Source organism: Microcebus murinus, chromosome 9, assembly GCF_040939455.1.
Source record: "Microcebus murinus isolate Inina chromosome 9, M.murinus_Inina_mat1.0, whole genome shotgun sequence".
Classification (NCBI taxonomy): Eukaryota; Metazoa; Chordata; class Mammalia; order Primates; family Cheirogaleidae; genus Microcebus; species Microcebus murinus.
The window spans coordinates 17099851-17114058 of NC_134112.1; the positions used below are offsets into that span (position 1 = coordinate 17099851).

At 43.9% G+C, this 14208-nt stretch overlaps 1 protein-coding gene across 1 annotated transcript in view; it reads left to right on the forward strand.

Annotated features, from left to right (window-relative positions):
- Positions 1–14208, forward strand: part of AOAH (acyloxyacyl hydrolase) — a 198531-nt gene that overhangs the window by 54928 nt on the left and 129395 nt on the right. Inside the window, exon 4 of the mRNA XM_076006307.1 lies at positions 3700–3799. Within this exon, the coding sequence (XP_075862422.1) occupies positions 3700–3799 (100 nt within the window). The remainder of the gene's footprint in view (positions 1–3699; positions 3800–14208) is intronic.

Consider the following 14208-nt stretch of genomic DNA (forward strand, 5'->3'; position numbering starts at 1 on the left):
TTTGTAGTTGAGTAGTATTTTATGGTACACATATACCACATTTTATTAATTCACTCATGTATTGATGGACACTTGGGTTGTTTTCACACCTTTGCAATTGTGAATTGTGCTGCCATAAACATTCGAGTGTGCATGTCTTTATTATAGAATGGGCAGAGGACAGAAACAGAAACTTTTCAAAAGAAGACAGACTAATGACCAGCAAACATATAAAAAAGTGCTCAACATCACTAATCATCAGGGAAATGCAAATCAAAACCATAATGAGATATCACCTAACTCCAGTGAGAATGGCCTTTATCAAAAAGTCCCAAAACAACAAATACTGGTGTGGATGTGGAGACATGGGAACACTCTTACACTACAAATTAGTACAACCCCTGTGGAAAGTAATTTGGAGATATCTCAAAGAGCTAAAATTAGAAATACTATTTGATCCAGCAATCCCACTACTAGGCATCTATCCAAAGGTAAAAGTCTTTTTAAAAATGTGACCATTTGGGCCTTACTTGCTGCTCTGGGAAAAAGAAAATACTGTTAGGTGGGAATGGTTCTTTTGGGTTTGGAGATTTCCTAAAGATTTCACTAATTATGCATAGTCCAGGCGTTCTGTTCCAAGGTTGGTCAGAGTACATGCGCTACATTGCCACTTCTTATGCATCTTGCACATGCTCACGGTCTTAAACCCATGAGGATTTACATGATCCAGCATTTTATCTTTTTATTCAAAAGAGTGCTTCTCACTTTAAGTCTTTTGATGAAGAATCTCTATCTTAGAGGACCCTGGAGGGTAACCACATGCCCAGTTCCCCTCTTTTATTCCCAGCTCAGAGCCCCAGCCTCCCGCTCTAAGTGGTCCACAGCTCCACTCCCACGTTCAAGTTCACTTGCTTGATTGAAATTGTGCTCTATTTAAGGGAAAGCGAGAAGAGGTCTTGGATATCACACACTGAGTTGGCTCTGGTGGTTTGGACTTTCACAGATGGGATATTGGCCTTAGGTTAAACGCAAAGCTTGAGAAGAGGCCTATTTATCACTCTTAGGAGTCCACTAAATACCAGACCCCCATAAAGATAGCAGGCATTAGTTAAATAAATGAACCATTAAGTTGAGAACAGGTGTGTGAAAACAGCCACCCGCTCCTGAGTTACTGACCCTTGGTAGACATTGGTTGGTAATGGACTCTATCTGCAGCAAGCAGCTTGCCCTGCTATTTAGAAAAGGCGGCTCCTTTTGCACTTTAAGTCGCATTCCCACCCCCTGACCTCCCATGAAGAAACCCTGGAGCTGAGCGAGTGGCTCTGGTGAAGAACTCCCCACTTCCCTCTTAACTCAGGTGCCCACGGAAGGTTGATGGACCATCTTGCCAGCCACCTTGTGCGTCTCATTCAGCTGCAATGAAATTTGGGAGCCCTTGGTCCCAGCTTATGTTTTCACATACTGGTGACCCTCAAAATAATCTGGAGATTTCTGAGGCAGCCTGCCCCCCGGCTCTAATACGCTTTGATAAGATACATTTTCATTAACACAGGGGGGTTCTTCCTACGGAAAGGGGCATGGTAGAAATAAACTCTCAAGCATCCTCCTAGCATTTGGAGGGGCCAAAGATGAGATTTTAAACGCTATTTTGATGTTCAGTGACCAGCAAAACTGCTGCTTACTCATGAAGTAAAAACCAATGTGCTTTTGTTTTGTTTGCTTTTGTTTTGGTCTTACCACTCTAAATTTCATTTGTTATTCTGCATGTCCCGGTATATAATTCCTTCAGAGGAGTGGACAACCTAATTATGCCTGTGAAATGGGTATCAGAGAAATAAAACAGAGACACGAGTGGGGTGGGGCAGCAGATTCAGTGACTTGCACTCAAGCCAGGCTCATGGGGCCGCACGTTCCGACACTGACCGGTGGTTCTCAAGGGTTGGCCCACACGTGGGCTGCGCCGCCTTTAGTGGAAAGGAAAAGAGACAACTTGATCTTGCTTATGGAGAAGGAAAAAGAGGAGGAAGGTCAGGGAGAGAAGAAGAAAGGTGGCAGCACTTGTAGCAGTTGTAGAGGCAGTCATGGTAACAGGTGGGGAGAGGTGGGAGCGGAGTTATTATATGGAAACCAGAGGTTACATATCACGGACAGGAAAATATCCAGGCCTCCGAAAGAGGCTGAAAACCGAACAAGGAAACCAAAGGAACCCAGGATGTGCTCTCCCTGGGGCTTCCTTGCTGCACACACTGTAGGTTCTGCCTTTAGAACCCCGACCTGCAGACTAGCTGCCCAGATACCCAGTCCACGTGGCAGGAAACGACTACAGTAGGGCCCCAGCTCACCACAGCTTCTCTTACTCTGAGATTAGCCCAGACTGAAGTCAAACTTTATAACACTAATTCCAAATTTTCGTGAGAGAATCTGATTGGTCCTGCTTGAAACAGTGGTCTAGTGAAGTTTAATCAACCGTCCAGGAGTTAGGCAATGCAAACACAGTTACCGGGGGTCTGCTCTCTGGACAAAGGGGGACAGTTAAGTGATCATGTGAGCTGGGAACAAATCCCCCCAGAAGTATTTTCCAGAATCCATCACTGTCCCTCCACATAATGCAAAGATTAATCTCTGGGTATTACCAACCTGTGTTGTTGAATTTTTTTGTTTTTATTGTTTTGGTTTGGTTTGGGTTTGAATCAATAATTTGCCTGGAAAATGTGCTATAAGTTCATCCTTTTTCATTCATTCAAAGTAGCACATTAAACTTATTTTTCTTGGTAAGAAGAGTTTGGGGCATGGCAAAGAGAAAATGGATATGGAAGGTTTGTTTTTTAGCCCCTTCAAATCTAGACATAAACCAAAATGTTTGAAGAGCACTATCCTCACACCATCCCCAGGGAAAGAAATAGGTCAGTCAACTATATTGTGTTTTCTTCTGCAAGGATAAGAAACATGTTTACTTTAAAGGGGAAGAGATGATTTGGATTATGCCTAAGAAAATAATTTTAGATGTTTAAGACTATATCATAAATGATTTTCACTATGAGCCTCAGCAAACTTCAAAATATTGTTCTTGGCCTACTGTGGTGGTGCACACACACACACTTTGGGCAGCCAAAGCAGGAGGAAGGCTTGAGGTCAATAGTTCAAGAGCAGCCTGGGCAACATAGCAAGACCCTGTCTCTACCAAAAAAAAGCCCCAAAAAACACAAAATTAGCCACGCACAGTGACATGCACCTGTAGTCCCAGCTACTCTGGAGGCTGAGGCAGGAGAATTACTTGAGCCCACGAGTTCAAGTCTACAGTGAGCTACGATCCTGCCACTGCTGCTCCAGCCTTAGAGATAGATAGCAAGACCCTGTCTCTAAAAGAAATAAATATATTGTTCACATCTAATTACACCTCTGTCCATTTTTCCTTTCCCGGTCTTATTTGTGGCTCCTGGAAAGAATCACGGCGCTCATGTGCGAGGCTGCACACAGCTCAGAGCTCTGCGCGCCCCCTGCCCACCCCCAGGACCTCATTCTAAATGTAGCAGACAGCAACGTGGCAGGAAATCGTTACGATCCAGCAGCCACGCGGGCCTGGGCTCAGAGGCCACGCTGCAATGAGGAGTGGAGGGTGCTAGAATCCATTCCGGGGTTTCACCTTCCTTTGAAATAGCTCCTACTTCCTAATGCCTGAGAGATGTGAACAGCCTTTTGTTCCGTCCCATTTTCCTCCAGGCTCAGCGCAGATATGAATGCTGATGTGGTGTGTCACGCTCTGGAGTTCTGTAAACAGGACACCGGCCAACCTTTGTGTCATCTCTACCCCCTTCCCAAGGTGAGTGGGTTTTCACTCTGAACAGAAGTTTCTGGTGACATGCAAGCCCTTTGGAAATGTTAGGAAGGGTGACTCGGCTCCACTTGCTCGGTGGTTTGGGGACAGGGAGCGGCAAGAGGACATTTTCAATTACACCAGCATGAAATAGCATCCTGAATTTCAGCCTGGATCCCTCCCCCAGGCCACCAAAGAATGTCTTTGCTGTTCATCTGTTGTGAACTGTAAATTTGAGCTGGGCTGGCACTAGGTAGGAAATCTGATCAGCCAAACAGCACAGAGGTTTAAGTCCCTGTCTACGACCTAAAAATCAAGCAAGAGCAAACCTGGGTGGCTGGTCACCCCCTTCTCTGACCTTCGTTGTTCTTACCCATACAGTGGGTTATAGTAAAATACCTCCCTCATCGGTTTATTGTGGGAAGTAGGTGAGCCAGTACATACAAAATGCTTAGTACGGTACCTGCTACCTAAAAAAGTGTTAAGAAAAATGATGGCTTATGTAATTATTATTGATACCATTATTATTCGGAGAGAGTTGTTCTGAATACCCTATGTGGGTTTTATCATTGCGGGCAAATATTAATTGGATTGCAGTCAGAGCCAAGGCTGCCAATGTTGACACAATTCCCTCCCCGTACTCTGGGTGACAATATGATATTAAATCCAGTTAGGCCCCACAATATCGATTTTTGGAAGCTTCCTGTAAAAGAAAAAATATTCTGTGCCTCGTTTTTCACAACTGCAATTTTTCTGTATATAACACAACCAGGTTTCTATTTTAATTATAATTTCTTTTTTATTCATGTTAAAATGGCAATTTTAGCCCTTTGTGGTCTAAACAATAATCATAATTTTGCTGACTGATAATATTAAATATCATAAGCCTGTCTCCTTGAGCAGGAAGAAAGGGATGCAAATGCTTGGAGTGTGAATGCATTTCGTGCTTCCTTGATCATTGACTAAGTACCAATTAAATTTACCCTAATTCCACCTGAGGAGCTGTGGGCTTCCCTGGTTTCTGGAAGAGTTTATTTTAATTTAAAAAAAAAAAAACTTTCCATGTGTTCGAGCAGCATGTGAATATTGTATCGTAATATTCACTGCTTTTGCAAGGGGGAACCATGTCTCTGTGTAGGAAGGCAAGTGATAGGGGCTTTTGTGATTTCTTGCAATAACATCATGTCATCTATACACTGCACCCACAGCCATACATTGCCACAAAAAGTTCAACTTTAAGCTATCCCATTTGGTTTCCTGGAATTTCATTTCCTTGTCTTCCCATCCCAACCGGCTTTTCAATCCCACCTCCATAGCACTGCAACCATCCTTTCTCTCCGGAGGGAACTGGGGGATTTCATGCTGAAACGGTCAGCCTCCACCCGGCTGGGTGTTCAGTGGTGCTGGAGGTCTGCACTGCTCCCTGGGAGCCCCCTCCACGTCCCCTGGGGACTGTTTTGGACCGTCACCCTCCAGCTCAAACCCCTCTTGCCAGCCCCCGTCTCTGCAGATGACCCAGAAAGAGGGACAGTCAGTGTAACTGTGGACAGCCTCACTGGCCTCTGCCTCTGAGGTTGTCTTCAGTAGCAACAACTGGCACTTACCGAGCACGCGCCGTGTGCCAGGCGCTGGGTGAAGAGGCTTATGCTTCATCTCAGTTAGACCCCAAGTGACCCTGGGATGCAGGCACTATTGCAACCCCTTTTTCATAGTGGAGGAGTTAATTCCCAGCCCTGTCCTGATCGGAGAGCTTGGGTGGGCTCGTAACCTTCCTTACCCGTGTTTCTGCAACTCCCCTGGGGAGCTCCTCGCGACAGTCAGCTGAAATCCCACCACCAGAAACCACCGGTGTTAGAACGTTGCTTGCTTGCCTTTTAATTTTTAAAATAAATTAGATTGTATTAATAATTCCTTTGAAAGTCATGACAATGTTTATACAATTTTATGCCCTACTTCTCCCCCTGAACATTACACTTTGAGCACATATTTTTTAAAAAATTACCTTTTTCATTTCCAGAGCATACAAATCGCTCCTACATAGCATGTATGAATTATCACCTAGAATGACCTGCCTACCAAAGGCAGGTGAAACACAGATGTACATGTAGACAATTTCCAGCCCACGAGAAGGCTTCCTCGTATCTCTCCTGGTCAGTAGTCACCAAAGTACCACTATTCTGAAATCCATCAGCACAGATTAGCTCACTTATATAAAATTCTATTCTTGAACTTCACATAAATGGACTCACACAGTATGTGCTCCTTTGTGCCTGGCTTCCTTTGTCTGCGAGATCCACCCATGTTTGGGGTACACAGTATCATCGCATGCAGTATTCGCCCAGTCAGCTTCTGATGTCACCCCTGCTGTAGCTTCCCAGCTGGCCAACCACATCTGCTCTTGCTCTCTTCCCAACAGTTTCCACACTGATGCCAGAAATGCCTTTCTGTAGGATGAATATGATCTTGTCACCCCACCATAGCCCTTTGCATGATCAGCAGTTCCTCCCTCGGTCCTTCCTCCAGGTGATTCCTCCTCCTCCTTCATGTTTCCGCTCACACCTTGCTTCTCTGGGGAGATGACTCCGATCAGACACCCCTTGTCATAGCTCCTGTGCCTTCCTTCATCCAACTCGCTCTTTTCAGGGATACACATGTGAGATTGCCCGTCTGTCTGCCCCTCCCACTGGGCTCTAACCTCTAGGAGGGCAAACTTGTTGACCACTGTATACCCAATGCCTAGGATGGTGCCTCACACATGCCAAAGAAATATCTGTGACTGAATGAATGGATGAAGTGCCACTAGCTTCTCATTTGCATCCTTGATGGAAATTCTGGTTTTCTTCACGTCATGGCCTGACTGATTTTCCCAGTGCACACCTCAGGTCCTGTTATTTCCTCCAGCCTAGGACCCCCACATTGCCAACACAATTAAGCACAAATTTTCACCTAGCATTTCAGGACTCTCCAAAAGCCTCTCCCAACTTGCTTTCCATTCTTAGTCCTGTGAATCCTGTGCTGTGATCCAGCAGTGGGCGATGGGTTCTCCCCCAAGCCCACTCCCACCTCCCCACCTCGCACCTTTGGTCGGAACCCCTCCTTCCACCCAGACAGCCGCACCAACGCCATGCCCACCCTTCAAGTTTGTCTCTGTGGCCACCATCTCCGTAAATTAATCCCTAACTCTCCCCGGCAAAATATTAACTCTCCTCTCAATCATCATTGTAAAACAAGCACTTACAATGCGCTAGCACTCTCCCAAATGCTTCATATGTATCGATTCATTTAATTTTACAGAGTAGGTTCTGTTGTCCATATTGCATACACGGGGAAAGCGAGGCACAGAGATGCCGAGCTATTACAGCTGTGTAGATTTCCTGACTAGGGTGTAACCACGTGGGGAGGCAGTTGCATCTAGCCTGTCTTCGTCCCTCCATCTCGCCAGGTGCGTGCTTACTCGGTATGTGGATAACAATGGAAACAGCAGGAGCATACAGTTATTGACGGCCTGCCAGCATCTGCACTTTACAGGCATGATCTCATTTAACAAAGCTCTTAGGTGTGTATCTGTTTCACAAATGAGGACATTGAGAATTAAAGAAGTTCAAGGGTTTTCCCAGGTTACACAGCCAGGGAGGACTCACCGGAGGATCTTGGTCTGTTTGTCTTCAGAGCCCAGGTTCTTATCCGCTGTGCTCTGGCTCACTTATACTCTTGGGGATTGTTACTGTGAATTGAACCACCGTTCCTGGGCCAGCTAAGTCCTCACAAGCAGGACTCTGCACCCTCCACGTCTTGCTGGTCATGCATTTCAGATTCTAGTAAAGCATAGATGGTGTGAGACAAGCCATCTCCCCAGTGACATGCATGCTACAGGGATGGAGGGGACGGAGGCGATGGAGGGGTCCCTCTGTGCCAGGAAGCTCCTGGGGCAGAGAGAAGCATGGCAGAGCAACAGGGGTCTGACTCCAGTGGGGCCAAAAGAAAAATGTGGGACCACATTTTGGGAACACAATGAACCAACTATTAATCATCTATAGCTCACCCGAAATTCCAGGCCCACTTCCCGCCGATCCTGTGGCCATGAATCCCTACCACTATCTACCATGTGTTCTAAAGGGCAAACTTCATTCATAATTAATCAAAGCAAGAAAGATCTACAATGTTCAACTGAGGGGAAAAGGGAGGAGGGTGAAGAATGGGAGGAAGAAGGGGAAAAGCTGCAGGCCTCATTGCAAACGCTCCCCAGATAGTTTTGTGTTACCTACCTTGGGGAGATTATTTTTACCACTGCTCTTCTCATTTTCACACAAAACAGGGCATTGACTGTTGCTGCTGGGCCTGCCAGTTGCACACACACACGTGCAAACACATACACATGCATGCAAATTTGTGCAAAAGCATGATTCTGACACCCCAGCTCACAAAATGAAAATTGAATGCAGCTCCTACTTGTGTACCCTGTGGCTCTTTAAACCTCTCTTTTCTGGATCAGTGTTACAATGTACACGCCCCTGCTTGAGCCAGGAGCTTCTGAAGCCTCCTCAGCTTGGTGCTCCCCCCTGGGTCCCCTAACCCCTGAGATCCCCAGGCAGACCTCATAGCTTTAAAGAGACCCCCCTCCTAACCACGACTGTGCTGGAGGGGCATGCTGCACTTGCCAACATCCCAAAGGCACACTTCAGACTGACTTCAGCCACTTACTAAAACAGAATTATATGCAGGATGTAAGCCTGTGTGGGGACAGGTTCTCCGTATTTCTCTGGAGCCTCCAGCCCACTTAAACTGCTATGAGGGAGACCCACAGCCTTAGGAAAGCACCCCAGACTTTGAAATGGCTTTACCCATGCCGAACCTGGTTTCTGCGGGAACCAGATGCTGGGGGTGTGGGTGTGTGTGTATGCACAGGAAATCCAAACCCCCAGGAAGCTGACATACATGGGTTTGGGAAGAAGTAAGTCTGCACTCTTTTTTATGAGAAAGAGGCACACAACAGATTCTTGTTTCACTGAGAGATTAACAAGCTGACCTCAGGAATTTACTTTTACTTTTTAAACATTGGGTGTCAAATAAAATACCTGGTATCTCTTTTGGTAGACAGTCTCAGGTGGTAAGGTTAGGAAAAGAATCACAGTCAGGAAATTGTGTCCAGTTAGAAATCGCTATTTCCTTAATCGCTACATTTCATTCTGCACAATCAACAATGAACTCAGAATGTGCTTTCAGATGTAGTATCATCTGGTCTTCCCCAAACTCTGTTATTCTTCATAAATTTTTTTGGTAATAATTTCAGGTTTACAAAAAGTTGCAAGGATACTACAGAGAGTACACCCCTCACCCAAGTTCAGTTTCCCCTAAGGTTAGCATCTTAATATTACTTAGTCAAAGCTAAATAAACTAATATTACTACCGTGTATCCATTACTGGTAACTAAATTCCAGGCTTGATTTGGATGCCACTAGTTTCTCCACTGATGTCCTTTTTCTTTTCCAGGATCTAATCCAGGACACACGTTGCATTTAGTTGTGACATCTCCTTAGTGTTCTCTGGTCTGTGACAGATTCTCAGTCTTTCCTTGTTTTTCATTAACAGTTTTCAGGAGTACTGGTTAAGTACATTTGTAAGAAGTTCCTCAAATTGGGATTTGTTTGTTTTTATCTTGATTAGATAGGGTTGTGAGGTTTTGGAAAGAACACTACAGAGGTGAAGTGCCCTTCTCATCACATCCCACCAGGATCACAAGTGACCACACAATGTTGCTGGTGAGGTCAACCTTCATCACTTGGTGAAGGGGATGTTTCCCCACTGTGAAGTCACTCCTTCCCCCTTTCCTTTATCCTGTTCTTTAGAAGCGAGTCTCCCAGTCCAACCCACCCTCAAGGATGCCGGGGAAGACCAAGCCACACCTCTTAGAATGATAGGTATCTACATGTGTCATTTGGAATTCTTCTAAATAAAAGATGGTTTTCTTCTCCCCTATTTATTTTTTCAGTCAATCATTTATTTACATCAGTATAGACTCCTGTACGTGTATTTTATACTTTGAGTTATAATCCAAATCTACTTTATTTATTTTTTATTTCAGGAATATATGAGAGTACAAACATTTTGGTTACATTTTATATCTTTGCCTCTCCCTAGAAAGGGTTAGAGGTATGCCCCTCACCTCCACAAAGCTCACTGCATCCCTCATTTGTGGGTCTACCCCCCCAACTCCTGAATCCCTGGTGAGCACCACCACCATTTGAGCACCATAGTTTTAATCAGTCAGTACCAATTTGATGGGGAGTACATGTGGAGCCCATTCTTCCTATCTTGTGTTACCTCACTTTGAATAATGGGCTCAAGCTCAATCCAGGATAATATAAGCGGTGCTAGCTCACTGTCGTTTCTTATAATTGAGTAATATTCCATTGTATACATATACCAAATTTTAATAATCCACTCATGAATTGACGGGCACGTGGGTTGTTTCCACGTCCTTGCAATAGTGAAACACTGCTGGTGGGACTGCAAATTAGTGCAATGTTTGTGGGAAAAAATTTGGAGACACCTCAAAGAGCTAAAAATAGAAATACCATTTGATCCAGCAATAGCATTATTAGGCATCCACCCAAAACAGCATAAGACATTCTATTATAAAGACATCTGCACCCGAATGTTTATGGCAGAGCACAATTTACATTATTTATTTTATTGCTCAAATTTTTCAAGTTTTCCAGTTTTGCTGCCATTGGAACCTCTTTTGGGTTGGCTCCTGTGTCCCTTTGACATACCTCCACCTTTTCTGTGGGGGATATTATGTATTTTCTGGTACTACCAGGTGATTCAGGCTCATCTTGTTATCTTGCATTTTTTTCTGACCCAGTCCTAGAATCAGCCATTTTCCTAAAGAGACCTGGTTCCTTTTATTGGAGAGTGGTATTTAGCAGCCAGGATCTGGGTGCTAGGTGTGCCCATTGCTACTGGGATGTCATTTTTTCTGTGCCTTCTTAGTGGAGAGCTAAGTAAAATGTGTATGTATACAACCCATATATATATATATAGTTGCTGCTTTGTGTGCATGTGTGTGTGTGTGTGTGTGTGTGTGGACATGAGTTCATACTGATGTCTCCAATTTTATCCATTATCACAGGACCAAACCCTATTTCATAGGTATAATTATCAAACATATTTTGCAGTGGGGGCTTAAGATCTTAACCCAAACCTCCTAACCAATGAGTAGAACCTGAATTCAACCGAGGGCCTTGGATTTCAGACCTTCAGCTCTTCCCCTGAGCACTACCTGTGTTTAGCACAGATTATGGAGCCCATTCAGAGTAGCCACTTCTCAGAGCCAGAGGGAAGTAAAAGCACTTTGGTTTTAGTTTTAATGAAATAATCCTGAAGAGCTTAAAGAACTTGCACAAGTATCCCAACCTTCTCAACACCAATTAAACTCTACAGCCATTTGCTCACTTAGCCACACCTCAGTGAACATTTTTGGAGCACGGTGAGACAACCCCACAGCCAGGTACCTGACAAGGACGTAAGTCCTCTTTTTCAACCATCACAAGTCTGCAGGACAGATAGGACTCCCTTATTTTATAAATAGGTCTGCTGAGATCTAGAGAACTGAGAGACTTCCCTCAAGTCCCATGGCTTCTGTAGAATCATTGTTCCTGTGTTCTCAGCCAGCCAATACTTCTGTAGGATGAATTATGTAGAACAGTATTCCAGAAAGTGTGGTGGGCAATAGCCATGCACACAGCGATTCTGGCAGGGGAAGCAGGCTTGTAAACAGACAGTGATGAAGACACAGGTGCTGTCATGCAGGGTGCAAGGAGGGTTCCCCAAGAGCAAGGTTGAACTTTACCTGGGGGAATAGGAGTGAAGGTGGCTCCTGCAAGGTAGGGTAGAAGTTGGCCCAGCACGCCACACCCTGCCTACATCAGCACCTTGCGCTCGGGCCCTTTGCCTAGAACTCCCGGTTCTCTGCACGGCCAGCAGCGTCTCCTCCTGCAGGTCTCTGAGTAAGTGCCTCCTCTGCACACCGGCCTTCCCTGCCCCACCTGTGCGCAGCAGCTCTCCTTTCCTGCTCTCTCGCACATCTTTGTTTAATTCTTCCATAGCCTTTGGGTGCAGGGACCATGTCTTCCTTGCTCGCCAGCGTGTTCTCGGGACTGGCACAGTACCTGGCTCCGTGAGATCTGTCGCATGAAAAACAAGATGAGGAAGGATACGTGTCCGCCTTACCTCCTCCCTTGTGAGGATTTATCTGGTCGCAGTGGAATATACCGGAGTTCAAAATGTTTGCCTTATTTTAGAATGTGAAACTGTTTTCAGAAATAAACATGCCCCTGAAGGGAGGGAACTGTCATGCCGGAGCTGGCCCGAGCCTGAGAGCTTCCGATGACAGGCCTGAGGGCACCGTCCCTCCTCCTGCCTCTCCCTCCCACACATCCAGAGACACGTACCCCACCTGCCCGCTAACATCACCTTTGCCCCAGCCATTCCTTGAGTTCTGACCCTTTTCTGCTTGATTCATTAACTTAACCTCACTCACTGGCTTTCTAGTCTCTTACACCCCAGGAACAAGGCCTCCTAGGTAGGCAGAGGGAACTGGAGGTTTGAGAACCAATCTATTTGGAGTTCGTCCTTTTTCTATGGATTTTGCCAAAACAGCGTGCTGACTCACTGGGCAAAGATGCTCTGAAGTTATCTATGCCCAAGGGAGAAAATGAGAAATGCCTATTAGCCTGCTCAAGTATCTCCCATCCTAGAAAATAAATACCGAAATAAACCTTCCCAAGCCCTCCTCCCCCATTTCCCCCCAGCTTTCCAGAGAAATCAAATTTCTCTCCTGCCTCTAACAGAGAGGCAGTTCAACATGGCGTCTAAGAGCACAGACCCTGGGGCCAGACTGCCTGGGCTCAGAGCTCCAAGCTTTACTAAGCTCCTATGATAGGACAGGTACATATTAGAGGCTGAAAAATAAAAGGGAATGACAACTGCGGTAAAATTGGACCAAGTGTTTGGCATAATGCATCGTCTAAAATCCTCCCACGCAGTTACGAGCTTATCCTATTACCTTAACTTTACAGATGAAAAATCAAAATTCAAGCAAATTGATAGTCGTGGAATTGGTTTAATTGGCAATGTTTTTAAAGTTCCCCTTTAAACATCTGAGGAAATTATGAACAATGAGAAAAATAACAGGGGAATATAGCCTTCTAGACACAGAAAGTCAGCTTAAAAATGGAACAAAATATAGTGTCTAGAAATAAGCCTAAATGCATTTGAAATTCTTGTTTTTGATTAAAATAGCATTTCAAATGAGTGCTAAAACAACAGATTACTCAATAAATGCCTGATACTAAAGACTAGACATTTGGGAAAAAAAATAAGCTAGATGCTTATCTATGCCTTATAGCAAAATAAATCCCAAATGAATTAAGAGTTGGATCCAAATGAATTAAGGGTTGAATCATTAAAAATGGAACGATTACAGAAAAATATCATGAGTGACTTTATTAATAAAATGTGATCTAAAAGTCACAAAAGGAAATATTAATACATCTGACTAGTAAAAATCTGCCCCCCACACAAAGTCAAAAGACGATTGGCAAACTGGAAAAATATTTTTGTAATATACAACAGAAAGAATTATTTTCTCAACAATTCAAAGAGCTCCTTAAAAAGAAAAAAAAAGAGCAAGGCCACAAATAATTAGTTTACAAAAAAAGATTGGTTTACGAAAAAGAAGATCAAAGGACCAAAAATTTAGGGGAAAATGCTTACCCTTTCTTATAATTTAAAAAGTGAAAATTAAGATGAGATTCCATCTACCTCCTATGTATTTTGTCTTCACAAAACTCTTTGATGATCATTAGGCAAGAAATTATCAGAGAAACAGAAAAGCTTTAATATCAGAGACCACTAAATTAAATTGCTCTCTGAATATTTGAAGGTTTAACACTCTAACAGGACTGAGCATTGGAACACTGTGTTCAGACTTATGATCTCTGCTCAATGTTTTCTCTAAGCATTTCAGATTCTAAGCTGCATTTTTGTTAAAGCCCATATTTGGAATCTTGGAGAATTTATCTACTTAAACTCATTTTAAAGACTTCTTTGGGGGCTATTAAACTCATAGAGATGTCAAGACCCTTCAAAGAACAGCAAAAATAATGCAAATGTTCAGTTACCCTTGACTTCTGATAAGTAGATGAAATCAAATGATTCCACAGAAGGTACTTATATGACATTCAAGATATAAAAAAATGTTCTTGCCTGATTTTGAGAAGTTCAGAAAATGACAACTATCTCTCTCTTGAGAACATGTTTATTAATTCCCTTAGCTCAAGAAAAGCTAATGACCTTAATGAATTTGAATAGTTCTAAAAGATCCTTTGAATTCTAAAGTTTTAATCACTAGT